This window comes from Chinchilla lanigera, unplaced genomic scaffold (assembly GCF_000276665.1).
Source record: "Chinchilla lanigera isolate Chin_1 unplaced genomic scaffold, ChiLan1.0 scaffold00086, whole genome shotgun sequence".
NCBI classification, from domain to species: domain Eukaryota; kingdom Metazoa; phylum Chordata; class Mammalia; order Rodentia; family Chinchillidae; genus Chinchilla; species Chinchilla lanigera.
The window spans coordinates 743,465-766,780 of NW_004955487.1; the positions used below are offsets into that span (position 1 = coordinate 743,465).

The window sequence follows — 23,316 nt, forward strand, 5'->3', positions numbered from 1 at the left end:
CCCCAATTCTGGCCTGAATTTCTTGTGACTCCATTTCCTGTAGAACCCCTGGCCCAAATCTCTCATGTCCAGCAGCGGCGCTCTCCCTAGAGGAGCCATCTTGTCCTGCAGTCTGTTCGGAGTGCATTGGCAACGTAGCTGTCCGGGGTTTTATCCCAGGAATTCTTCACCCAAATCACGACCTCTTCCGGGAGGGCTTCACAGAGTTTCCGTGAAATCAAGTGTTGGTGAAGACTGCCGGGGCAGGGTTGGCAGCAGAAGTGATGGCGGTTAAGAATGGTGGGGTGCACAAGAGGGCTGGGAAACTGCAGGCACCAAAATTCAGAAAAAAGTATTTCACATGAGGACACTAAGTGCAGCATGGGTGTTTAGTGCGTCACCATGTATGCCCATGATGCGTGCGCCACGTCTGCTCCATCATTCGGTAGTAAGTCCCGAGTGCGTCTGTTTACGTGGGTGTTTATCTCTCCTCCAATGACACCCGTTTGGGTATCTACAATTCTTAATTATAACTTATACTGCCATTTATTTCAAGTATTAATGTCAATAATATTTATACTTAATTATATATTAATGTCATTTTATAATTCAGTACATCCATTGTGTGTTGCAGTAGGCATACTAAATATGTCTGTCTGACAATCGTAGCTGGGGCTTATTTTGGGGGTAGGGCTTATTTTGGGTGGATATTTAATACAGTACTTTACATTCCCACCAACAGTGTGGAAGGGCTTCTCTTTTTCTTTGTTTTGTTTTGTTTTTAAATAGACTTTTGGGCAAAGTTCTGGTTCAGAAGGTTCTACTCAGAATCTGACGTGAAGCTTGGGCTCATTTCTTCATCTGAAAGGTAGTGACACTGAGGATAGATGGTCACAAAGATTCTCTACGGCCCTCGATGTCAGGAGACCCGGATGCGCCTGCAGTGATCGTGCTGAGCCACGTGTTTTGCTGAAGTCCCAGCGCGGTGCTGCGAGGGCCCCGCAAGGTTGGGGCCACTGACCGCTCTCGCTGCAGGCCACTCATCACCTGCTGTGTGACACTGCCCTCTCGGGGCCCGTCCTGTGGTGTTCCTGAAGCACTCGGCCTCATACTTCTAGAAAGGCGTGCTTGACTCTTGACTGAATTTTCTTATGTATGGTTTTTGGTGGGGTGGTAGTTGTTAGGTTCTAAAACTACCCTGGGCAAATAAAAACAGAAAGACAGGAAGGAAGGCAGGAAGGAAGGGAGGGAGGGAGGGAGGAAGAAAAAAGAAAAGAGAGAGAAAAAAAAAGAAAGACAGAAAGAGAAAAAGTAGGAAAGAAAGGAAGAGGAGAGAACTACTCAGGCTAGTGCTGGCCTCAACACTTACAGATTTCCTGTCATAGCTGGTCTAAATTTTTTGTTAAGATATATTTAAAAGAAGGCATCAGGATGTTTGGAAGCTTCTAATCTATAAGAAGCTGACTGGATGTGTGTCATTACTCGTATCAGGAATACTAATTTGCTCAGTGCCTTTGCTTTTAGTGAGTTTTTGCAGCACTTGTGATGCGTGAGGAAGGCCCGAGGGCGGAACCTTGTGGGAGCCCCCCAGTCTGCGTCTCCGAGGACAGGGGTGTCTTGGATGTGCTCACCACACCCCACCGTGTCCCTCTGTATGAAAGCTGTCTTGTCCCTGAGCGGAGGTGTCCTTTATTCTGTCACATCACACCCCAGTCTTTAGACAGGTGTCCCTGTCCCTGACCCCATGGGTGCGCTGTGCTTTACATTTCCCTGTCTGCTGGGCTCTTCCAGGTGCCTCTCTGTCCACACCTCCCCACCTGGGCGCACCTGTCCCCAGCCACAGGCAGTGTAGACCCAGGGCTGTGACCCATGGCTTCGAACTTGAGGCTCGTTGGTTACTGTTACTATTTTTGTGCTTGTTTTTAAACTGGAAGATCTAAATTTTGTATAACTGTAGTGGTGTGTATGTGTGTGTGTGTTGAGAATTTAAATATAACTTCAAATGACAAAATGCATGTCTAGGGGCTGGGGATTTAGCTCAGCCACTCAGCACCTGCCTGGCAAGCGCAAGGTCGTGAGTTCGATTCCTGGTACCAGGAAAAAAAAAAAAAACCCAAAATGCATGTCTGTTACTAATACCCAGTTTTAATTTTTCTCTACAGGTCAACTTTGTCGTGTGCCAACTCTTTGCCTTGTTAGCTGCTGTTTGGTTTCGAACTTATCTACATTCAAGCAAGACTAGTTCTTTTATACGACATATAGTTGCTACCCTTTTGGGACTTTATCTTGCATTTTTTTGCTTTGGATGGTAAGTAATGATTTTGGTCATGTTTAAATCAAGACTTACTTGAATATATTTGAGAATTGATCGTGTAGAAAGATACATTATGTAGGGCTTTGTTCTTCAGTTTATTTATTACTCAAGGCCAACTTTTAAAATACTTACTTTTAATACTGAAACAGAGGACAGGCCGGGTGTGGTGGAGCACGCCTGTAATCCCAGCGTTTGGGGGCTGAGGCAGGAGGATCGTTGCGAGTTCAAGACCAGCTTGGGCTACAAAGTGAGCTCAAGGCCAGCCTGAACTGCATAGTGAGACCCTGTCTCAAAAAGACCAAAAAAAAAAAAAAAAGAAACAGAGATCAGAAAGGAGCTGTCTTTGGTTTGGTCTTAGAGGTGACTCATTTATTCAGGATTAGTATTTTGGTGAATCCATGTTTATCATACATAATGATCACACTCATTGTAGGGAGTTGATCCACACACATCTTAATTTTTTTACTCCCACCTCCCTCCACATTGAGAGAGGGGTTTGTTCATAATGAAATGAAATAGGACAGATGAAAGAAGGGTGTGTAAAGACATGTTATCCCACCCCAAGTGGTTCTCATCTGTTTTGCAAATCTTGATTGCAGAGCATAAAAGATTTTATTTTACCTTTTTTTTTTTTGTCTTTTTGAGACAGTTTCTCACTATGCAGTTCAGGCTGGCGTTGAGCTCACTTTGTAACCTAGGCTGACCTGGAACTCACATCGATCCTCCTGCCTCAGCCTCCTGAGTTCTGGGATTATAGGCGTGGGCCACCATGCCCGGCTAAAGATTTTTTTTTTTTAAAATGGGGTTTTCAAAGCTTGTTTTGGTTTTGGTTCTTTTTTCTGTGCAAGTAGCTTTTAGGGGTCTGACAAAGACAGTGGCTCCCATTAGCAGGAAAAGAAAGGGTTGTGTACATTCTTGCGGGGAAAGACCGCTGAGTGTAGCCCTCTGGAAGGGGTCTGCGGGCCAAGCGGGACCCTTTCCTGCCGGACGAAGCGTCCCTTCCGGGCTTGCTCTCCAAGGAGCCAAGCAGCTGGCACGGGGACCTGGCTGCCCTCTGCAGCTGCGGCTGGGACAGAGGTCCCAGAAGGGAAGAATTTGCTCCGTCCTCCCCGATGGCTTCGGTTGGAGGGTGGGCGCCTGCGGGGCTCTGATAAGGCTTCTGTGTTCCTTCCAGGGTGGTGTTTGGACTCTGAGGAGGGCTGGACACACACTGTTTTTTCCTTCAGTGCTGGAGAGCAAACCTGGGGCCTCTTGCAGGCTAGGCAGGCTGTCCCACTGAGCCACCGGCAGCTACACACCAGTCTGTCTTTTTCTTCCTTTTTCTTTTTCTTTCTCTTTCTCTCTCTCCCAACACCGCCCTCCCTCTTTCTTTCCCTCTCTCCTTTCCTTCCTTCCTTCCATTGATTTTTGAGGCAGAGTCTTGGTCTGTAATTCAGCCTGGCATTGAGCTCACTGTGTAGCCTACGCTGGCCTCTAACTTGTGGTGATCCTCCTGTCTCAGCCTCCTGCCTCAGCACCACTATGCTTGGCAAATTTTATGTACTGCTTTCTGTGTGCTTTCAGCTTTTAAATGATCACTTGCAAGCTTCGTTTAATTGAGAGTTAGTTAATGTAGAACTTTTTTATTTAAATATCTTTCTAACATTATATTATAGCATAATGAAACAGCCTAGATTTTGAGATCAGACAGACCTGGATTGGGCCTGGCACCCTTGCCTGACAGCTTTCTGCCTGGAGACCTGTTATTTAACCCTTCCTAACTTTCCTCTCTGTCCAGTGGAGCCAGTCAAGCAAACAAACTGTGCAGACTTGAGGTGCTTGGGACCAGAAGTGTTTCCAGTTTTGAGTTTTCCAGACTTGAGAATGTTTGCAAAGACTTGCCTAGTCTTCCAGCTGCAATCCAGAAGGCTCTCTTGGGATGCTAGACCATGTTAGTCATCCCACTGGGGTTCCAGACTGGAAGTCTGTGTGCTGATCCCATCTCACTGGCAGTGTCTGCCCCTCAGCATCATAGTAGCCTGCTTTTTCCTTCTCTCTGTAGCCAGGGGTCTTTCCGATGTTTTTGGTACAGGGGTTTTCAGGAAGTGGACACCAAGTGCCCGGCTGTAGTTCAGTGGTTCAGCGCTTGAGCAGTGTACACGAGGCCCTGGGTTTGATCCCCGGCCCTAACCAAGACAGACATCCAGAAAGGACGAGCTGAACAGTCAGAACGCATGCTGTCTCACTCAGAAAATTAATTTTGTTCCTGTCTTTATTGTGTTTTGGATTCAAAGTGAAATGTGTTATCGGCACTTTTATATTTGGAGTGCTTAAGTGCTTTGAAAGATCGAGAGGTACCCCTTCCACCTTGCCCGCCCCTGGAAGGAGCTGCAGTGGATAAGTGGGAAGACTTCCAAGGCTTTCTTGATAATTTTTACTTTGCTGGTGGTGGTTGGGAGCTTACTGCACCAGATAAGCCAGGTGACACTTCTCTTGTTCACCCTCAGGCCCTGCAAAGCCCGCCTTGGCCCTTCTGTTTTTCTGACAGGGCCCTCGGGGCTCCATGGGGCGGAGCCTGCGCTCTAAGTAGAGCCGCTGGGTGCTTGTTGCAGAGCGGGTCAAAGCAGAGGATGCGGACAGGACTGCGGTGATAAGCATGGCGTTTTGGGTAGCGGTGCTATCCAGCGGGCAGCTGCCAGATGTTGCCCACACCCACAGGATTGAAAAGCCTGTTGTCACCTGGCATCTGAGCCCTGACACCAGCGGAGTGGGCGCTAACACCACACAGGCCCTTAGCGATGGGGGAAGCACACCTGTTAGGGTCTGCGTTGTCCAGTCTCCCATCCCTAGCACGTTTACTCATAGGAAAGGAAAAACAAAAATGCCCGGAGTACTAAAATTTTTTTTAAGATGAATACCTTTGATGAGTTCTACTCTCAATTTTAAAAGCCCTTAAAAGTACCTGTCAGTTCCCTTCACCACATTCACGTTAAATCTGTAGTGAATTCTTAGTGTCGGCAATAAATAAGAAGTGGAAAATTAATTTTGAAAAGTGTGTTTCCATCAGGTTTGTTTTTTTGCCAAGGTCTCACTATACAGTTCAGGCTGCGCTCACTATATAGTCCAGAGTGACTTTGAACTCTGGGCAATCCTCCTGCCTCAGCCTCCCGAGTGCTGGGATTACAGACCTGCGCCACCGTACCTGGCTTCAATTTTTTTTTTTTTAAGCTCGCTTTTATTTAAGCTTTCTTCATGTGTGGCTGCTCTGCTGCCTCCCAGCCCTCTTATTATAGCAGTGCTGCAGGCTGGCAGAGCCTTCTGTGTGTGTATGTGAGGCGGCAGCAGGCAGGCTGGCCTACCCTGCCCCGTGGGGAAAGTCATTTCTTCCAAGGCTTGCCCCACAGCTGACCCCTTATTTATAATAAATCTATGGAAAAAAAGGGTTCAAAATGTCAAGTAACTTTTCCCTGGTACCTGTCCTTCCATAATGACTTAAGTTAAAAAGTCATTTTAATCATTGACTAAGATCCTTATGAATACTTTACAGAGTACACAAAGATTTGAAATTTTTATCATAAATTTTTTATGTCACAAAAGTGGAAAGAAAATTGAGGGAAGAGGGAGGGAGAAAGAAAATCTCACATATATGCATAATCTTAGGGGTGGTTTAGATTTTTAATCCCAGAGGTCCTGATCATATTTTGCCTGAATTTTGTGAAATGAATAGATGAATTCATTTTCTCATTAATGGTTGCTTTCTGCATTAAGACATTAAAAAATACTGGGTCGCCGGGCATGGTGGCGCACACTTGTAATCCCAGCATTTGGGAGGCTGAGGCAGGAGGATCCTTGTGAGTTTGAGACCAGCCTGGGCTATAAAGTGAGCTCAAGACCAGTCTGAACTGCATGGTGAGACCCTGTCTCAAAAAAGACAAAGAAAAGAAATACTGGGTCATGTATGCCAAGAATGCCTCGGAGATACCTTTCAGCAGGTTAACTCATGGGAAGGTTTCTAGAAGGAAATTTGAATGACTTAAGAACAGACTTAGGAGGACCTTTATTTTTTCTGTAAGTTAAAATACTTCATCCTTTCCGTTGTTTTGTGAGTAATATCATTCAGAAGATAAAAGAAGGGCCACGCTGTAGCTGGAGAAGTTAGTTTGGGAAAATAACATGTTCCATCAGGACTTTGCTGAAATCCACGTTTATTATGCCTTTGTTTTTTCCTTGTGCTTTGAGTTATGAAGGAAGCTGTAATCCTTGAACCACTAACCCCATGCGCCTTCCGTTGCTAGGTGACAGGGAATGCCGGGGCACTGTGCGTAACTTCATTTTCCCAGCCCTCCTAGGGCCTGAGTCCTGTATCCAGCACTCCCTCTCCACGGTGTTCCCAGAATTTTAGTCAGGATTTAGGATTTTAATTTCTGTATTTTTGGTTTTATGAGACAGCATCTTGCTGTGTAGTTGAGACTAGCCTTGAACTCACAGAGATCCTCCTGCCTCAGCTTCCCAGGGGCTGGGATTGCAGGGGTGTGTCACCATGCCTGTCTCCTTTTATTCTGTATTTTCTATCTGGGTATATTCTAGGTTCTACCTGAGTACTTTTTAGCCTAAATGAATTTGATGTCCCTCTTTGAATTTGATGTCTGTGATTTCCAACACTATTTGTGCTTTTTGTAGGTATGCCTTACATTTTCTTGTACAAAGTGGGATCTCCTACTGCATCATGATCATCATAGGAGTGGAGAGCATGCACAAGTGAGTACCCCTGCTTCTCAGCCAATGGTGCATTCTGATCTGTAGAGCTGGATCAGAGCTGGGTGTGGTGACTCACATCTGTAACCCCAGCATTCCGGAGGCTGACACGGGAGGATTACTGTGAGTCTGAGGCCAGCCTGGCCTACATAGTGTGACACTGTCTGAAGAAACAAAAATAAATGAATAAAAGTGAAGGAACACTAAGAGCCCTCAGTTTGAAGGACGTTAGGTTTATTTTGGCTCATGCTTTAGTCCGTAGTCGGCTAGCTCCGAGGCAGGGCAGCGTCGCAGAGGGGCCTGGTGGCGGAGGAGAGCTGCTCACGGTGTGGCGGACAGGAAGCAGAGACAGGGCAAGGGAGCCAGAGGCGAAGGGGTGAGGGATGATAGCATCCCAGGCACGTCCTGTCCCCAGACCCACACCCTTCAGCCAGGCTCCACCCTCGCGTGCCACCACCCCCAGCCATCATTTCCCGCAGGGGCAGCTCTTGCTGGCAAATTCCTTAAGGAGTGAAAGACATCGTATCACAGCGATCCACACACACCCGTTTATGGCAGCACAGCAGACAGTCCTGGTCGGGGCTTGTATGTCTGTCAGCATCTGAATGCATAAAGGAAATGTGTTTGCACACCACAGAGTACTACTATGCTAGGAAGAAGGATAAACTTGGGTCAAGTGTAGGAAAATGGATGCACCTGGAGGACATAATGCTGAGTGGAATGAATCAGACACAAAGCTTAAATATGAAGTATAGGGGCCTGGGGATTTAGCTCAGTGGCAGAGCACCTGCCTGGCAAGCGCAAGGTCATGAGTTCGATTCCTGGTACCGGAAAAACAACAACAAAAATATGAAGTGTAGATGAGTGAAAGAGCCAAATAAGGAGTGAGTAATAGGAAGCAGGGGGGCCTTCTGGTGATGGGAGGGGACGTGGGGACGGAGGAGGAGGAGGCGTGGGAAAGGAGGGGGAGGGGAGGCAAAAAGCACTGAAATGCAACGCGTGCAGAGACCAGCTGCCCACCGTGAATGTCCTCATTGTGGACCACGAACACGGGCTGATACAGCGATGAAACCACGAATGAATGAATGCACGGCAGAGGTCAGAGCCCTCCTGGTCACTTCCTGAAAGCCCCCGCCAAATGTCACGGCACCAGGGACCCAGCCTCGACTTCTTGACCCTTCCAGGAACGCCTCAGACCCCACCGTGGTGGCGGCAGCGCAGCGGGCCGCGCGCCCTCCCGCCGCCCAATGGACTTCTGTGGGTGGGCGTGGGAACCCGAGCACCCTTCCTGTGTTTTGTGCTTTTTAGCTTTTCTATGGGAAAAATTCTTTTTGTTTTGAGTTCTGAAGAACAGTCTTGAGAGCTCTGGAGCCCGGCGCAGGGGAGCTGCTCTTGGGTTGGCCTGAACAGCAGCAGCGCGGGGCAGCCCTGGGCGGTGGAGCGGAAATAGTGTCTTTACAGCCCGGCCAGTGATTTTCCACAAAATAAACGGCCTGAAGAAAGCCCTGAAGGACAAGAGGCAGACGCCGTGAAGCTGCGTGTGTGCTGTGTGACCCACGGCCCGTGGAATGGTTTTGCAGGAGGTGCAGGAAGGAGGTCTTCAGCCTCCCATCCTGTGGCTCAGCTGCACCAGGCCTGCGTGGCCTCCCCGTGTGCCACAGCATTCCCAGAGCTTCGGGCTGACCCGGGTGAGCTGCGCCCGGCCTGGACCTTCTCTGAGCCCCTGGTATGGATTGCGTGTCAGTTTCCGTACAGGTTCTGCTCCGCTGCTCCTCCTCCTCCTCTGAAGGGGACATGCGGGGAGCACTCGGCCAAGCAGTGCAGAGGTGGCGCTGGCTCTGTCTTGGTCCTCGTGGCCCTGCAGGGCGGGTGAAATTGGGAACCACATTCACTTGTGGCCCGTCTGGACTGCCTGGACTCCCGCCACGCGCCCTCCCTGATAGCAAGGTGTCTGAGTCACCGGGCTCTGCTGGTCTCGAGGGAGACAGCAACCTCCTGCCTGTGACAGCTTGTCCTCTGAGGCCAGTTAGCAGCACTTAGCGGCTTGGAGCTCAGAGACCTTGACCCGGGCTGAGGACAGTGTCTTGATCCTAGGAGACACAAAACATGGCGGGAAGGGGAACTTTAGAATTTCCCTTTCGTATTCCCGGCGACGTGGTATTTGACACAGTGAGTTCAAGACCAGCCCGGACCTGCACCTCGAGACCCTGACTCAACAAGAGCAAACAAAGGAGGCCGCATCAGAGGGAGGAAGGGCGGCCGCATGGACGCCAAGAAGGGGCACAGAGCAGCTGGGTGCGGTGCTCGTCCCGTTCTCACCAAAGCTGCTGTAAAGGAAACTGCAGTTGGGAGAGTGGCATGAAGACTAAGGAAAGATGAACTTTTCCTCACGTGGAAAAGTGGAGATCATTATGTGAAAAGAGCAGGCTGTTAAGTAATGCGCAAAATAATCTGATTCTTGGTCAAAACACAAAACTGCCCGGCGCGGTGTGCACACCTGTAATCCAGCACTCTTTGGAGGCTGAGGCAGGAGGATCCCTGGAAGTTTGAGGCCAGCCTGAACTACACAGGGAGACCCTGTAGCAAAAATCCACAAACAAAAGAAAACAAAAAAGGTAGCCATATGTGAAGGAGGGGAAAACCTTGAGAAGTGCCTTGGGCAGCATTGTCACCTGTGACCGTCATTGTGTGCTGACCCAATCCAGATGGGACAGGTCGCCTTCTCAAGGTGGCCTCGTGACGCAGCTGAGATGCAGAAACAGCTGGGTGTGGCGGGGGGTGTCAGAAATCCCACCAGTCGGGAGGCTGAGGCAGGAAGACCGAAGGTTGGAGCCCAGCCTGGCCAGCTTAGTGTCTTAGTGAGACCCCACTTCAAAATAAAAAACTTAGAGGGCAGGGGCTGTAGATGAGGGCAAAGGCCTGGTTCAGTCCTCAGTACTACCAGAAAGCAAAAAAGTATGCCATGTTTTCTGTTTTAGTAAAACCAGGAGGATTGGATTAGGGGGCTCGTGTGCCTTTCCCTTTATATACTTTAGACTGGAAACTTAGGCTTTAGGCCGGGCGTGGTGGCGCATGCCTGTAATCCTAGCACTCAGGAGGCTGAGGCAGGAGGATCATTTCAAGTTTGAGACCAGCCTGAGCTACAAAGTGAGCTCAAGGCCAGCCTGAACTGCGTAGCGAGACCCTGTCTCAAAAAGACAAAAAAAAAAGAAAGAAAGAAACTTAGGCTTTACAATGAGTAAGTCATAGTTAATGTTGTTTTTTAGATGAGAGCAGCCTCTGGCAGACCTGGTGTAAAGGGCCAGGTGTTTGGGACCTGTTTTCTATCACTGATCATCTGTGTGCCTAAGCGGAGAAAGGGCACAAAGGCGTGGGCGCGACAGTGTCCCCAGGACCGTCATGTGCTCGGAGCCTGAAGGGAGGAGCCCAGTTTGGCCCGGGTCTCAGTTTGCCGAGTGCTGTATCGGAGTATTTTATCGTATGCCCTAAACACAGCTCTCTTCCGGCAGAGGTGCACAGGCACTGCAGCTGCGGAGCCAAACAGAGACTCTTTGTTTCTCACTAGCGTCTGAGCCCTTGGCAGGAGGAGGTTTATTGACCTTTCATAATTAGTGTTTCGCACCTGAAAGTGCCCTGCATGCAAACCCGTTCTTTCTCCTGGCTCAGAATAATGATTAGCCTGAAACTTTTTCATAGGCTTTTATTTTTTAAGACAGGGTCTCACTGTGTAGCCCAGGCTGACCTTGAACTTGAGGTGATCCTCCTGCCTCAGCCTCCTGAATGCTGGGGTTGCAGGGGTGCGCCATCACGACGGGCACACGTCCACAGGCGTTTAACACAGGAACACGCGGCTCATCTGCCAGCCCCGAGCTCATGTGTTGTCTCTTCAGCCGCACGTTGGGAAGCTTCTGTGGATGCAGATAATTAAAAAGTGCTCACTGCAGATAAATCCTCCGTGCTGTGCCGTGGCGGCAGACTGCTTGCGGGCGGCTGAAATACCATCGGGACTGCTCATCACCGTGTAGATCCGAGGAGCACGCGGTTTGCTGGGGGGAGCACGGGGCTCTGCTTCCTGTCACCACTGTCACTGCCCTGCAGGAAGCCCATGTCCTCTCTGCAGTCTGTGCCCTCTTCCTGCCCCCCTGGCCCTCAGCCATGCCTGCGTCCTGCTTCTCCAGCTGCTGGTCTCTGACTCGGGGAGGCTGAAACACTGGAGGTGCATGCTCCTGTGATCTTGGGTCCGGGGTCCAGGGACCTGGCTCACGCCCCAGCCTGTTGGCCATGTTGAGGGGAATGGAGGAAACAGACAGACAGACGTAGAAGTGAGGTTACCTTAGAGAGAACAGCGACCAAAGGTTTAGATAAGATCCCGGAAGGGGGCGTGGTATGTATGGGTGAGAACAAAGGCCTGGGACGGAGCCAGCTGCGAAGGGAACACGTTCCAGAGCTTCCGGACTCACCCATGTTCAGAGACCAGAGAAGGAAGCTGGGCATGGTGGCGCATCCCTGTAATCCTAGCACTGGGGAGGCTGAGACAGGAGGATCTCTGTGAGTTAGAGGCCAGCCTAGGGTACATAGTGAGACTCTGTCTCAAAAAAAAAAAAAAACACAAAACAAAAAGCCCAAACAAACAAGTGAATAAATGGAAAGAAATTATCCATGTTGTGTTTACCAAAATTCTGTTTCTTTGTATTGCTGGATAACCTTCCATCATATGCACTGTGTACCTCAGTCCACGTGTCCTTTCACCTATTCATGGACACTGACATGATTTCAAAATTGAGGTTGTTGGGAGTAAAGCTTGTGAAACATTTTTGGAGAATTTTTTTTTGACCAGGAATCAAACTCAGGACCTTGTGCTTGCCAGGCAGGCTCTTGTGCCGCTGAGCTATATCCCCGGCCCTTGTAAAACATTCTTACACCAGACTTTCTGTGGGTTTAGGCTTTCATTAGGAGAGCAATTGCTAGGCATAGGGTAAAAGTTGTAATCACATAAGAAACTACCACACTTTCTAGGAGTGGTTGTAACCTTGTTCCTTTCCTCGCAGTGTGTGTGAGACCCATTACTGTGCGCCTGGCCCGATCAGTCTGTTCTATAGCACCTCGCTGTGATTTTAATTTAGAGTCCTCTGATAACTAATGCTGCCACATTCATCTTGCTGTGTGTTGACTACCTGTACATCTTTTGGGATGCATTGTCTTTAAATCTTTTGGTGATTGGACTTTGCGGTTATAATTCATTCTTTCTGTATTTTGGATATCAGTCTTTTGTCAGGTGTCTAAATTGTGGGTATCTTCTTTCAATCTGTGATTTGCCTTTTCATTTTCTCAGGGATGGCTTTGGAAGAGCAGAACTTTTCAGTGTAGATGAAGTCAATTAAGCAATTTTTAAAAAAGTGTTACAGGTTTTTAAAACGTTACAGGTTTTTATAGGTTGTCTTTTCCAAGAAAATTTTGCCAGCCCTCGGGATGTTAATATTTTCTGGTGGAAGTTCTTAGTTTTAGTTCTTATGCGTCTGTCAGCAATTCATACTGAGTTAATTTGTTGTTGTTGTTGTTGTTGAGAGAAAATCTTGTTGTTTAGCCCAGGCTGGCCTTGAAGTCACAGTGATTCTCCTGCCTCAGCCTCCCAAGTGCTGGGGTCACAAGGTGTGCACCACCACACCCAGCTTTTGAGTTAACTTTTATGTATGTCATGAGGTAAGGGTTGAAGTTCGTTTTTTTCTCTATACATGTGTTGAGTTGTCCCAGCACGACTTATTGCAAATACTTTTTCCTAGTGTTTCTAGTTCATTAATTCCCACTGTCCCTGAGCAACGTGATTTTCTTTGCAGTTTGCCCTCTGTGTCTAGTGCCGAAATGAATACGTATTTCAGGTTTAGTTTCATCTTCGGAAGTCAGGTGTTGGAAACAAATTCAACATCCGTGTTTTTAATAAGTAAAAGAATGTGCTGTTCTGGGACTCTTTTATTTGTTGATTATTTCATTTTGATAGAAGCAGTGACAGTGCCGGGGTGCTTTTGGCTGCAAAGAGCAGAAATCCCCTTTCGGTGCTAGCATGGTATAGATGAGAGGGAAAGCATTCTCGCTGAAAGGCTCAAAGGTGAAGTCAAGCTGGGTGTGCTGGTGCTCGCCTGTGACCCCAGCACCTGGGAAGCTGAAGCAGGAGGATTGCCGAGAGTTCAGAGTTATCCTGGGCCATGTAGTTAGCTCAAGGCCAGGCTGGACCACATAGTGAGACCCTGTCCACCGCCCCCCGCAAAAAAAATCTTCCCTTTTCACCAATGCAGCTCACTTTTGTTTTCCAGATACTGTTTCGTGTTCGCTCTGGGATACCTCACAGTATGCCAAATCACCAGGGTCTATATCTTTGATTATGGACAATATTCTGCAGATTTTTCAGGGTAAGATGAAAGCTGCGATTCAGTAGCTTGTTTATTCTGTTTTAACATTGGCTAAAACCCAAAATGCAGGCGAGTCAGAGTCCTGGCGAAAAGCTCTTCTTCCGTCTTAGTTCAGAACTTCTTCACGGGTTTAGATTTTTTTTTCTGTCTAGTAATTGGTCTTTTATAATAATGTATGTCACAAAAATAACCCATGCTTTTAAATTGCCTTATATAAGGTTTCAAAAAAATATTGCAATTAACGTTTCCCTATGACATTCTGGTATTAAGAGCATTTTCTAATTCTAGTAGAGATTTCAGAACTTTTTTATGGTTATTGGAAGCCAGCACACGAGCCATCATGCTTTCTGTGCTCCTTCTCTCTCCCTCCCCGCTGTCTCTGACACTGTCTCTATGTACATGGCTCTCTATCTCTCTTGTCTGTTTCTATCTGTGTGTCTCTGTCTTCTCCTCTCTCTGTCTCTGTCACTGTCTCTGTCTGTCTCTGTGTCTCTGTCTTTCTCTGTCTCTGTCTCTCTCTATCTCTGTCTCTCCCTGTCTATCTCTGTCTCTCTATCTCTGTCTGTGTCTGTGTCTCTGTCTCTCTCCAACACCGTCACTGTCTCCAGCCGTGGTGAGAGAGCAGCTGTCCCCTGCTTCTCCAGAGGGACTCGTTCCTCTTTGGAGCCGACGCCTCTGTCCTTTTGCCGCTGCCCTGTCCTGGCTGGCTCAGTGCAGATCCTCGAAACCGCCTGCTCTCCTCTCTGTGAAAGGAAGGGCGCCACCCTGCTGCTCAGAGTAGCACATGGCTTAAATCTCAGGTGTTGCTTTTTCTGAAACCGTCTTACTATTTTCAGCCTGAAGTTAACCTCGGGTAACAGGGAGCAGAGCAGCAGAACCCTGTCTGTCCACGGGCCGCTTAAATGTGTTCTGTCCAGAAAGCAGTGTCGCGAGCGGCACTGGCCTTGGAGGATGTTTTTTGTCGTTGTGGGTGTTTGAGACAAGGTCTGACCACGTAGTCCAGGCCGGCCTTGAGCTCATGGCAATCCTCCTGCCTCAGCCTCCTGGCTGTGTGCATCACGCCCGGTTCCCACCATTACCCCGCTCGAGCTCAGCAGACCTAAAGCTGAACTCTGGGTCCCCTTTGTGCGGCTCCCGCCTTCCTCCTCCTGGGCTACCTTGGGCCCAGACCTTGATCCGGTCTTGAGTCACTTCCCCAGTCCCCACCGAGCTGTGGCTGTCGCCTGCAGAGCCTCCCGGTCGTGGACATCCCTGTCCCCTCTGCCTCACTTCCTCATCCGCAGTTCGGCTCCTCCAGCTCTCTTCAGGTTCCCTGCGTAAACCGAGTCCCGTCTCCTGCAGAGGCCCGGCTCTCAGAGAAGCCCTCGGCACTGACCCCGAGACCTGGCCTGGCCCCCGGGTCCCTCTGCAGCCACACCAGGCTCCTCCCAGGCCCTGCCCAGGGCGCCACCCCGCTGGCACCTGCTTCCTGCCTCTCTGCCCCTTGGTCTCACTTCTGTCACTGTGCCATGGTGGGTGACACTGAGCTGACGTCACCCACCTGGAATCTGTCTCCTCCAACGCTGCTGGGCCCCGTGGCACGGGGGACTTGTTCTTCATCGCGCTGTCCCTTCACCTGAGCAAGGGCGGGTGTAGGTGTGGGCGGGGCTGGGGTCAGTGGCCTCTTCCATGATCTCACGAGCAGCACTGAGCATCAGGCATCTGGGTTTGCCTGGCTTCCCCTGCTCCTGTTGTTTGTGTATAAAGAATACTTGGAGCCAGGCGTGGTGGTGCTCGCCTGTGATCCTAGCCGTCGGGAGGCTGAGGCAGGAGGATCACTGGGACTTTAGGCCAGATGGGTTACTCAGCAAGAGGCTGTCTTAAAAAACCAACAAGTAAAAACAGATGAGTATTTTCTCTTTTAGCCAAAACTGTCCCATTGGTTGCAGTACTGTTTTAGGTTTCCCTGTTTATTTTTATTTTGTTTTTTACTGGGAATCGCACTCATGGCCTCAGGCTTGCCAGGCAAGCACTTATGCCGCTGAGCTATATCCCCGGGAAGTTTCCCTGTTTAAAATCTGTACTTTTTGTCTTGCCACAGCCCAATGATGATCATTACTCAGAAGATCACGAGTTTGGCCTATGAAATCCACGATGGTAAGAATTCTGAAGTTAGTTTTTCTGTCCAAATAATCTCTCACTTTAGGTCACCCGCAGCTTTGTGCTCTGTGATGCTTGCGAAGAAAGGGAGGAACTTTTCCTCTTCTTCCTTTTTGCTACTGACAAGTAAAAGAATTCACTACCTCGCTTTGCAGAGAATGGGGGAAAAGACTGATGACCTTTAAAAAATCTCTGGAACTTGTCTAGAGCCTGGCATGGTGGTTCACACTTCTGATCCCAGCACTAGGAAGGCTGAGGCAGGAGGATCCCTATGAGTTCAAGGCAAACCTGAACTACATACCAAGACCCTGTCTCAAAAAAACAGACAAGAAAACCTCAGGAACTTACCCCCCTGGGGGAGTGTGCAGCCCCTGCCTGAGCCCCTGAGGATGCGGAGCACTCTTCCCGCCATGGCAGAATCCGTCCTCGGGGTGCATGTGCGGTGGGTACAGGTGGGGTCTTCTGCTCCTTCAGCTTCTGGTTGACCCTTCGCAAGCCCCAGGGTGACCGGTTGGAGGTCTCTTCCCGGGTGATCAGGTCCCTGCCGCGTCTCCCAGTTCGAGCGCTGTCCTGGGGCTGCGCTGTAGCCAGTCTCATTCTTCAAGACGCTGGGAAAGTGCACTGTGACCTTCAGGTGCTGAGACTGCCTGGAGCACAGGTACAGGATCAGAGACAGGACTCCGTCCGTAGGTCTGGATGCAGCTGCTCACCATGTAGAATCCACTCAGACTAAAGTCCAGCCGAATTTCACTTTGGGACCTGCTCTTCCCCGTGGAGCTAGGAAAGTCGTCTCTGTAGAACATTTCGAGTTCTGATTAGCCTTGGCAGTGTCTTTCAGAATTCCAGCCATTTAGTTTTTCAGAGAAGGTCTTTTTTGGTTTTTTGATCTTTAAGACAAGGTCTTGCTATGTGTTGCAGGCTGGCCTTGAACTCACTATGTAGCCCAGGCTGGCCTCAAGTTTGTGGCAGTTCTCCTGCCTCAGCCTCCAAAGTGCTAGGATCACAGGCATGTGCCACCATGCTTGGCTAATCAGGGAAACATTTTGGGCATGGTTTAAGACTTCTCATCTGGATCGAGAGCACCTGAGGCTGCCATGGCTCAGGATGGGTAACGGGACCCCCAACTGTGCTGGCCTTGTCTCGCTCTCAGCCTGTCTTGGGCGTGTGTAGCTTGCCTTCCTCTAGCAGCCTCAATGCGGTGCTTGTACCTGATAAGAGTGTCCTGTTTCCCCTCATATGCAAGGCTGCACTTTTGGTACTCGATTAAACTCCTAGCATCTTGTGGCCAGGCATGGTGGTACACACCTATAAATCCCAGCACTCAGGAGGCTGAGGCAGGAGGGACCTTGCCAAAACAATAACACCTCCCAAGGGCATCTTGTCATTAATCTAATTTTGGTCATTCTATTCATAAGTCCCCAGGTTTTTCACTGAGAGAGGGCTGGGCCTGTTGGGAATATAGGTTTTTTTTTGTGGAGAGGGCTTGAGGCAGGGTCTCATGGTGTAGTTAGCGCAGGCTGGCCCCAAACTAACTCATGGCAGTCCTGCTGCCTCAACCTCCCGAGTGCTGGGATTACAGGTGCACACCACCACACCTGGAAGTTGGGCATGTAGGTGTAACAGAAAATTGTCAAATGAAAACCTGTGGGGCTGGGGATATATAGCTCAGTGGCATAAGTGCTTGCCTGGCAAGGGCTAGGTTGTGAGTTCGATTCCTGGTACCAAAAAAAAAAAAAAAAAAAAAGAAAAGAAAACCTGTGCTGTCTGTTGCTTGGGCCATTGCAGTTCTGAAACGGCCCAGCCTGTGTGATCAGCTTGGAGCTGGTGTAGGAAGCACCCTGTACGCAGCACTGAGCCATCCCTCCTGAAGGGAGGAGCCAGCATTTTATATGTAGCAAAGCTCGCAAGCAGAAGGCGCAAGAGAAACAGTAACAACAGAGGGAGGAGAAGAATGGGAGCTGTATTTGAGCTCAGCGCCCTTGGTGGGAAGCGCAGGCAACGCTGTATCTGTCCCTCTGCTTCCAAGTGGGGTTTTTGTTTCCTTCTGATCATAGAAAGCGGATACATGCTCACTACCTGTGCTGGAAAAGTGCAAAGAAGGGGTGAAGGTGCTCTGTGTCCCTCCCTGACTTTCTCTGGGTGTCTGAATATCTCCTGCCCTCCAGTGAGCTGGGCAGTGATCCCCTGTCCCTCACTGCTGGGCACCCGGTTTGCTTTTCATTGTGTGTAAGGCTGTGATGATCCCCATCCCAGAATTTGGATCACGCCGTCACTTCTGGCCAAGGGTTGGGCTGAGGCTAGGTCTGTTGCACAGGTTTATAAAGAAGATTATACGAACTCCTCTTAGTGCTTCATTGATTTGCTTATTTATATTCTTTCTCTCCTCTAGAATGTAAGTGCCAAAAAGCAGGGAATTTATTTTTCCTCAATCCCAAGAACAGTTCCTGGGGATAATGTTTTGTTTTGTTTTGTTGTGTGTTGAGACAGGATCTTGCTGTTGAACTCACTGTTCAACCAGGGTACCTTTGAATTGATAGTGACCCTCCTGCCTCAGCCTCCCAAGTGCTGGGATTACAGGGTTGCACCACCATGCCTGGCTCCTGGGGACGTTTTGAGGCAATAATGTTTTTCTTCTCTGTTTGTGTGTATATATAAAATACAGAAAAGTGTGTCTATTCCACAAGCGAGACAGTGCTATATGAACGAGGCCTTTTAAAGTTATATATCTTATCCTTTGATACAGATTTCTTAATAACTAATGTTTTCATTGTTAATCATGAAAGTAGTATTTGTATGTTAGTTGGATACTTATATTTCTTCTCTGATTTTTAGTGTTTCTGTTTTTGTCTCTCAGTGTCTTGTTGTTGTTGCTTTTCTTTGAGACATGGTCTTGCTGCAGAGCCCAGGCTGACCTTCAACTTGCTATGGAGCCCAGGCTGACCTCGAACTCAGCCACCTTCCTGCCTCAGCCTTTCAAGTGCTGAAATCATAGGCGTGTACCACCATCACCATTTCTCAATGTTCTTAAAATTGCATTAGTTTTGATTTGGGGGGTATTCATATTTTTATTTGCTGCAAATATTTTTTGAGTATGCTCTTTGCTTCTTAATTTAGTTGCCCTTGCACTGTAGGGTTGGATTTAGGGTGTGTTTTGAAAAGCATCAAAGAAGGCCTGCATGCGTCCAGGCATCACCTCCTCTCAGGGAGGGGGCCGTGTGGCTGGAGACAATGCATTTGTGTTTAGGTTCTACTCCCCAGAGTCATGGAGAAAGAAGGCCATCAGCCCTTGCTTTGTGCTGAACTTCTCACCCATAGTACTGGTGTTTAGTCATTGAAAGTGCCCAATAATAAAAAATTCATGATAGCTCTTTTTGAAAAGTCACAGCATTTACTGTTTTTTCTTCTTTTTTTTTTTTTTTTTTTTTTTTTTTTTTGTCTTTTTGAGACAAGGTCTCGCTATGCCGTTCAGGCTGGCCTTGAGCTCACTGCATTTGCTGTTAAGGAAAATAAATTTCTGAATTTAAAAAGCCTACTAGCAGCCAGGCTTGTTGGTGTACACCTGTAACCTGAACACTGAGAGGCTGAGGCAGGAGGACTGCAAACTGGAGCCCAGTCTGGGGAACTTTGCAAAAAGTGAGGAAAAAATAAGATAAAAAAAAACACAAGAAAATGTGGGTATAATGGTAAAAGATAAATAATAAAATGCAAGAAGATGTGGGGATGTAGCTTAGTGTGAAGGCCCCGGGTTCAGTCCCCAGTGCTGTGAATGGGGAAGATTCGCGTTCTCCTAGCAGTCACAGTTGATCAAAGCCCCTGATCTTCATTACAGGAATGTTCCGAAAGGATGAAGACCTGACTCCATCCCAGCGAGGGCTTGCCGTGAGGTAGGGGATGCTCTCTGGGGTCCTGCCGTCTCCCCTACCCTCTCTGTCCAGGACCCACATCGCCTGCATAGCTAAGTCCTCCCAGGATGCTTAGCTGGAGAGCTTCGGGCATTCTTCCTCTGTACCCCTCTCTTCCACCAAATCCTTTTTAGTTTTCTGTGACCGACCGTCACTATATGTGGCCCAGGTGGGCCATGTACTCATGGTGACCCTCCTGTCTCAGCCTCCCGAGTGCCGGGATTCCAGACATCAGGGGTGTGCCACCATGCCTTTGCCACCTAATCTTGCTGTACGGGGCTGGGCATCTTTTGTGGGGCCACCAGAATCTTGCCTGGGTGCTTGGACATAGGGCGCCCCCCTGTGGGCCACTGGGCTACCTGTCAGAGTTCTAACTCTGAGACCTGGATTTCCTTGAAGATAGGACCAGTAGCATGTCTGCTGGATAGAAATGACAGCAGTCACAACCCCAGGTATAGACCCCACCTGTGACAGCTGTTGGACAGCACAAAATCATTAATGTAGCACAAGGATGCCCTGTTCAGAAATACCAGAGGACCAGTCAGATACTGCTTATTACTTGAGGAATCCCTTCTGAGACAGGCTTCCCTCCATTTATTATGTGTCTGAAGGGAGGGCAAAGGGATGGCTTAATTTCGGTCTCAATCTAATAATATTAGAGATCAAATACTCATTACACTTAAAGAAACATGTCCCTCAACTATCTTGTTTCTAAATACAGAATTGGTAGACACACAGCTGTTAGAAGGAGGTGACCCCATGACAAGTAGTTAGACCTTTGATCCCAGCTAGCAGGTCTTGGGAATTTCTTAGATTTTCCCTGTCTTTGAAAACACTTTTATTTGTGAGTCGGGCCTGGTGGCACCCTCCTGTAGTCTTAGCAGTTGGGAGGCTGAGGCAGGAGGATCACTGCCAGTTCGAGACCAGCCTGAGCTACATAGTGAGTTCCAGGCCAGCCTGAACTACGTATTGAGATGCTGTTTCAAAAAGCCAAATCAAAAGAATGATGTCTTGTCCTTGCAAACTTTGATACATGGTTTGACTCGGTAAGATGGGGCCCTGCGGTGTAACCTGACCTTGTTTCTAGTCTGGAAATAATTGGCGTTCAGAGCGGAGGACAAGGGCCCCATTGTCCCATCCGGATTGTCCCCGGGTGCCAAGCAGTGCTAAGGAGGAGGAAACCTGCCAGCAACATTGTCTCTCTCGTCAGCGAGTCTAAAAGGGACATAATTGAGACCCAAGACGCTTACATGTAGGAAAATAACTCTGGAAAACTTAGAAAACTTCTGGCTCAGCTTTACATAGATAGTGGCAGAGGGCAGGGTGCCCGGGGCTGTTCTTTTGGTTATTTTAAAATCAGATTAATGGCCAATAATATGTGGTGTTCTCAGCCTGTCTACCCACAGCGTGTTTTCACGGAGAGTGGCACGTGGCCAGAGGGGAGGATGGGATGGTGCCCTGCTCGCTGTCCCCGGGAGGGACAGTGGGCAGTAGACAGGGGTGGTAGACTTGATTAAAGGAGCTCCCCACCATCTGTATGGTGACCTGTGTGGTCCACATGGTCTTCTATGTTGATTGTCCATTTCTACCTGTTTGCTGCATGCTTGGTAAACTTGTGATACCGTTGTTGTCTGGACAGACCTCAAGACAGAGATCAAAAAACTTTTCAGCCAGGCGTGGTGGCACAGGCCTGTGATCCCTGCACTCGGGAAGCTGAGGCAAGAGGATCTCGAGTTCAAGGCTAGCCTGGGTTACATAGCAAGTTAAGGCCAGCCTCGGTGACGTAGCGAAATTCTATTGCAAAACTACAAGAAGAGGGCCGGGGATACAGCTCAGTGGCATAAGCACCTGCCTGGCAAGTGCAAGGTCCTGAGTTCAATTCCCGGTACCTAAAAAAAGCTACAAGAAGAAGCCTTACTGTCGTTTTCCGTCTCATTCAGAATAAAACATGCGGTTCCTACCGTGGCTCCTAATGGAGTGCCACCCGATTCCCCTGAGCCCTGCCGCTGGGCACCCTCTGCGCGACCCTCCTGGCCCTGCCTGAGTCCTGGTTGCCAGTAGCCACCCAGCCTGTGGTTTCCACCCATTCCCAGACCGAGCAGTGAGGCCTCCCCTGGCTCCCTCCCACAGGAGAACACCCTTGTCTCTGGGCGCAGCATCTCGGGAAACTGTCAGTGCATAGTGCGGGTCTCACTGTACGAGCTCCCTGTGTGAGCTCGGGTGCAGAATTTCCCTTCCCTTTGTCCACGGCTGTGTGTACCGGCCCTGGCACTTGCCAGGCACGTGGTTGGTTAGTGGGTACAACTTAATTTCTTTTGGGGGAGCAGTACTGGGGACTAACCCAGGGCTTTCACACTGAGCTACATCTCCAGCCCCTCCCCTTTTTTCATTTTCTATTATTATTATTTTTATTTATTTATTTATTTTTGTTTTTTGAGACAGGGTCTCACTATGCAGTTCAGGCTGGCCTTTGAGCTCACTTTATAGGCCAGGCTGGTCTCAAACTCACGAAGATCCTCCAGCCTCATCATTTTCTATTTTTGAGATAGGGTCTTGCTGAGTTACTCAGGCTGGATTTGAACTTGGGATCCTCCTGCCTCAGCCTCCTGGAGTGCTGGGATCCCAGATGTGCGCTACCGTGCCCGCTGGTCCCGTGTGCTGAGTTGTGGTTTTTCCATTGCAGGCGTATGCCCAGCCTCCTGGAGTATGTGAGCTACACTTGCAACTTCATGGGCATCCTGGCAGGCCCGCTGTGCTCCTACAAAGACTACATCACGTTCATCGAGGGTCGTGCATACTACAGGGCACAGCCGAGTCACAACGGGAAAGAAGTGGCTCAGGGGGAGCGAGTGGACCCGTCTCCAAAGGTGCGCATGCACGTCCCCCAGCCTTCCTGGCCTGCGCACTGTTGTAGCCTCTGTCTCTCTTGGCCATATAGTCATGTTTCATACGTTGGGTTTCCCCAGCTGTGTCTTTCTGAAGGTGCTTCAAGATACCTGCTGTTTAACAGTGGCTCTCCCACTGCTGCTTACTAACAATGCAACTGTGATTAAAGAGCAACTGTGATTAAAGAGCTTGGTACACGCCGGGAATCCCAGCTCTCAGGGAGGCTGAGGCAGGAGGATCACAAGATGAATCCCAACCTGGGCAATTTAGTGATGAGAGCCTGCTTCAAAATAAAAAATGAGAAAAGGGCTGGGGATGTATAGCTCAGTGCAAATGCCCAGGGTTCAGTCCCCAGTACTTTGAAGAAAGGGGAGTATTTAGAAACCATCAGTTCCTTAAAGAAAATAATGGTGTGTAGTATGGGATATCATGCAGCCCCTCCAAGCAAGCCCGAGCAAGCCAGCTGCCCGGGCTTTTCTCTTGCCTGTGCTGTGCATTTGGCTTGGAGCACCAGAATGCCGAGGGCACTGTGGGTCCTGAGTTTTACTTACTTATTTTTGACCAGGGGGTCATAAAAAATGCACTGAAGGGATTCCCCTCTGTTAACTTCCTGAAAGAGTTACAGACTATTGCAGTGATCCACGCATCCCCATGTTCCTAGCAGCATAACTCATAATAGCTGCATCTTGGAAGTGGCCCATAAGTCTGTCAACAGGTACAAAGCAAGTGTAACATTTATATACCATGGAGTACTACTCTACCATAAAAAAGGGTAAACATGAGTCATCTGTAGGAAAATGGATACACCTTGAAAGGTTATAAATCAGACACACAAGCTTGAATGTCACGTGGTTCCTCTTATATGAGAAGCCCAAAGAATAAATAAAGAGTAAAGGGTAGATAGTACGAAGTGGGGAGGTGGATCTTTCCCAGAGTGAGGGGGACCAAGAGATGGAGG

General features: G+C 48.9%; 1 protein-coding gene across 1 annotated transcript in view; it reads left to right on the forward strand.

The window, feature by feature from the left end:
- Nucleotides 1-23,316, forward strand: part of Mboat2 (membrane bound O-acyltransferase domain containing 2) — a 52,141-nt gene that overhangs the window by 21,891 nt on the left and 6,934 nt on the right. Inside the window, exons 2-7 of the mRNA XM_005404346.2 lie at nucleotides 2,142-2,287; nucleotides 6,953-7,030; nucleotides 13,336-13,431; nucleotides 15,512-15,567; nucleotides 19,400-19,454; nucleotides 22,156-22,339. Coding sequence (XP_005404403.1) covers nucleotides 2,142-2,287; nucleotides 6,953-7,030; nucleotides 13,336-13,431; nucleotides 15,512-15,567; nucleotides 19,400-19,454; nucleotides 22,156-22,339 — 615 coding nt within the window. The remainder of the gene's footprint in view (nucleotides 1-2,141; nucleotides 2,288-6,952; nucleotides 7,031-13,335; nucleotides 13,432-15,511; nucleotides 15,568-19,399; nucleotides 19,455-22,155; nucleotides 22,340-23,316) is intronic.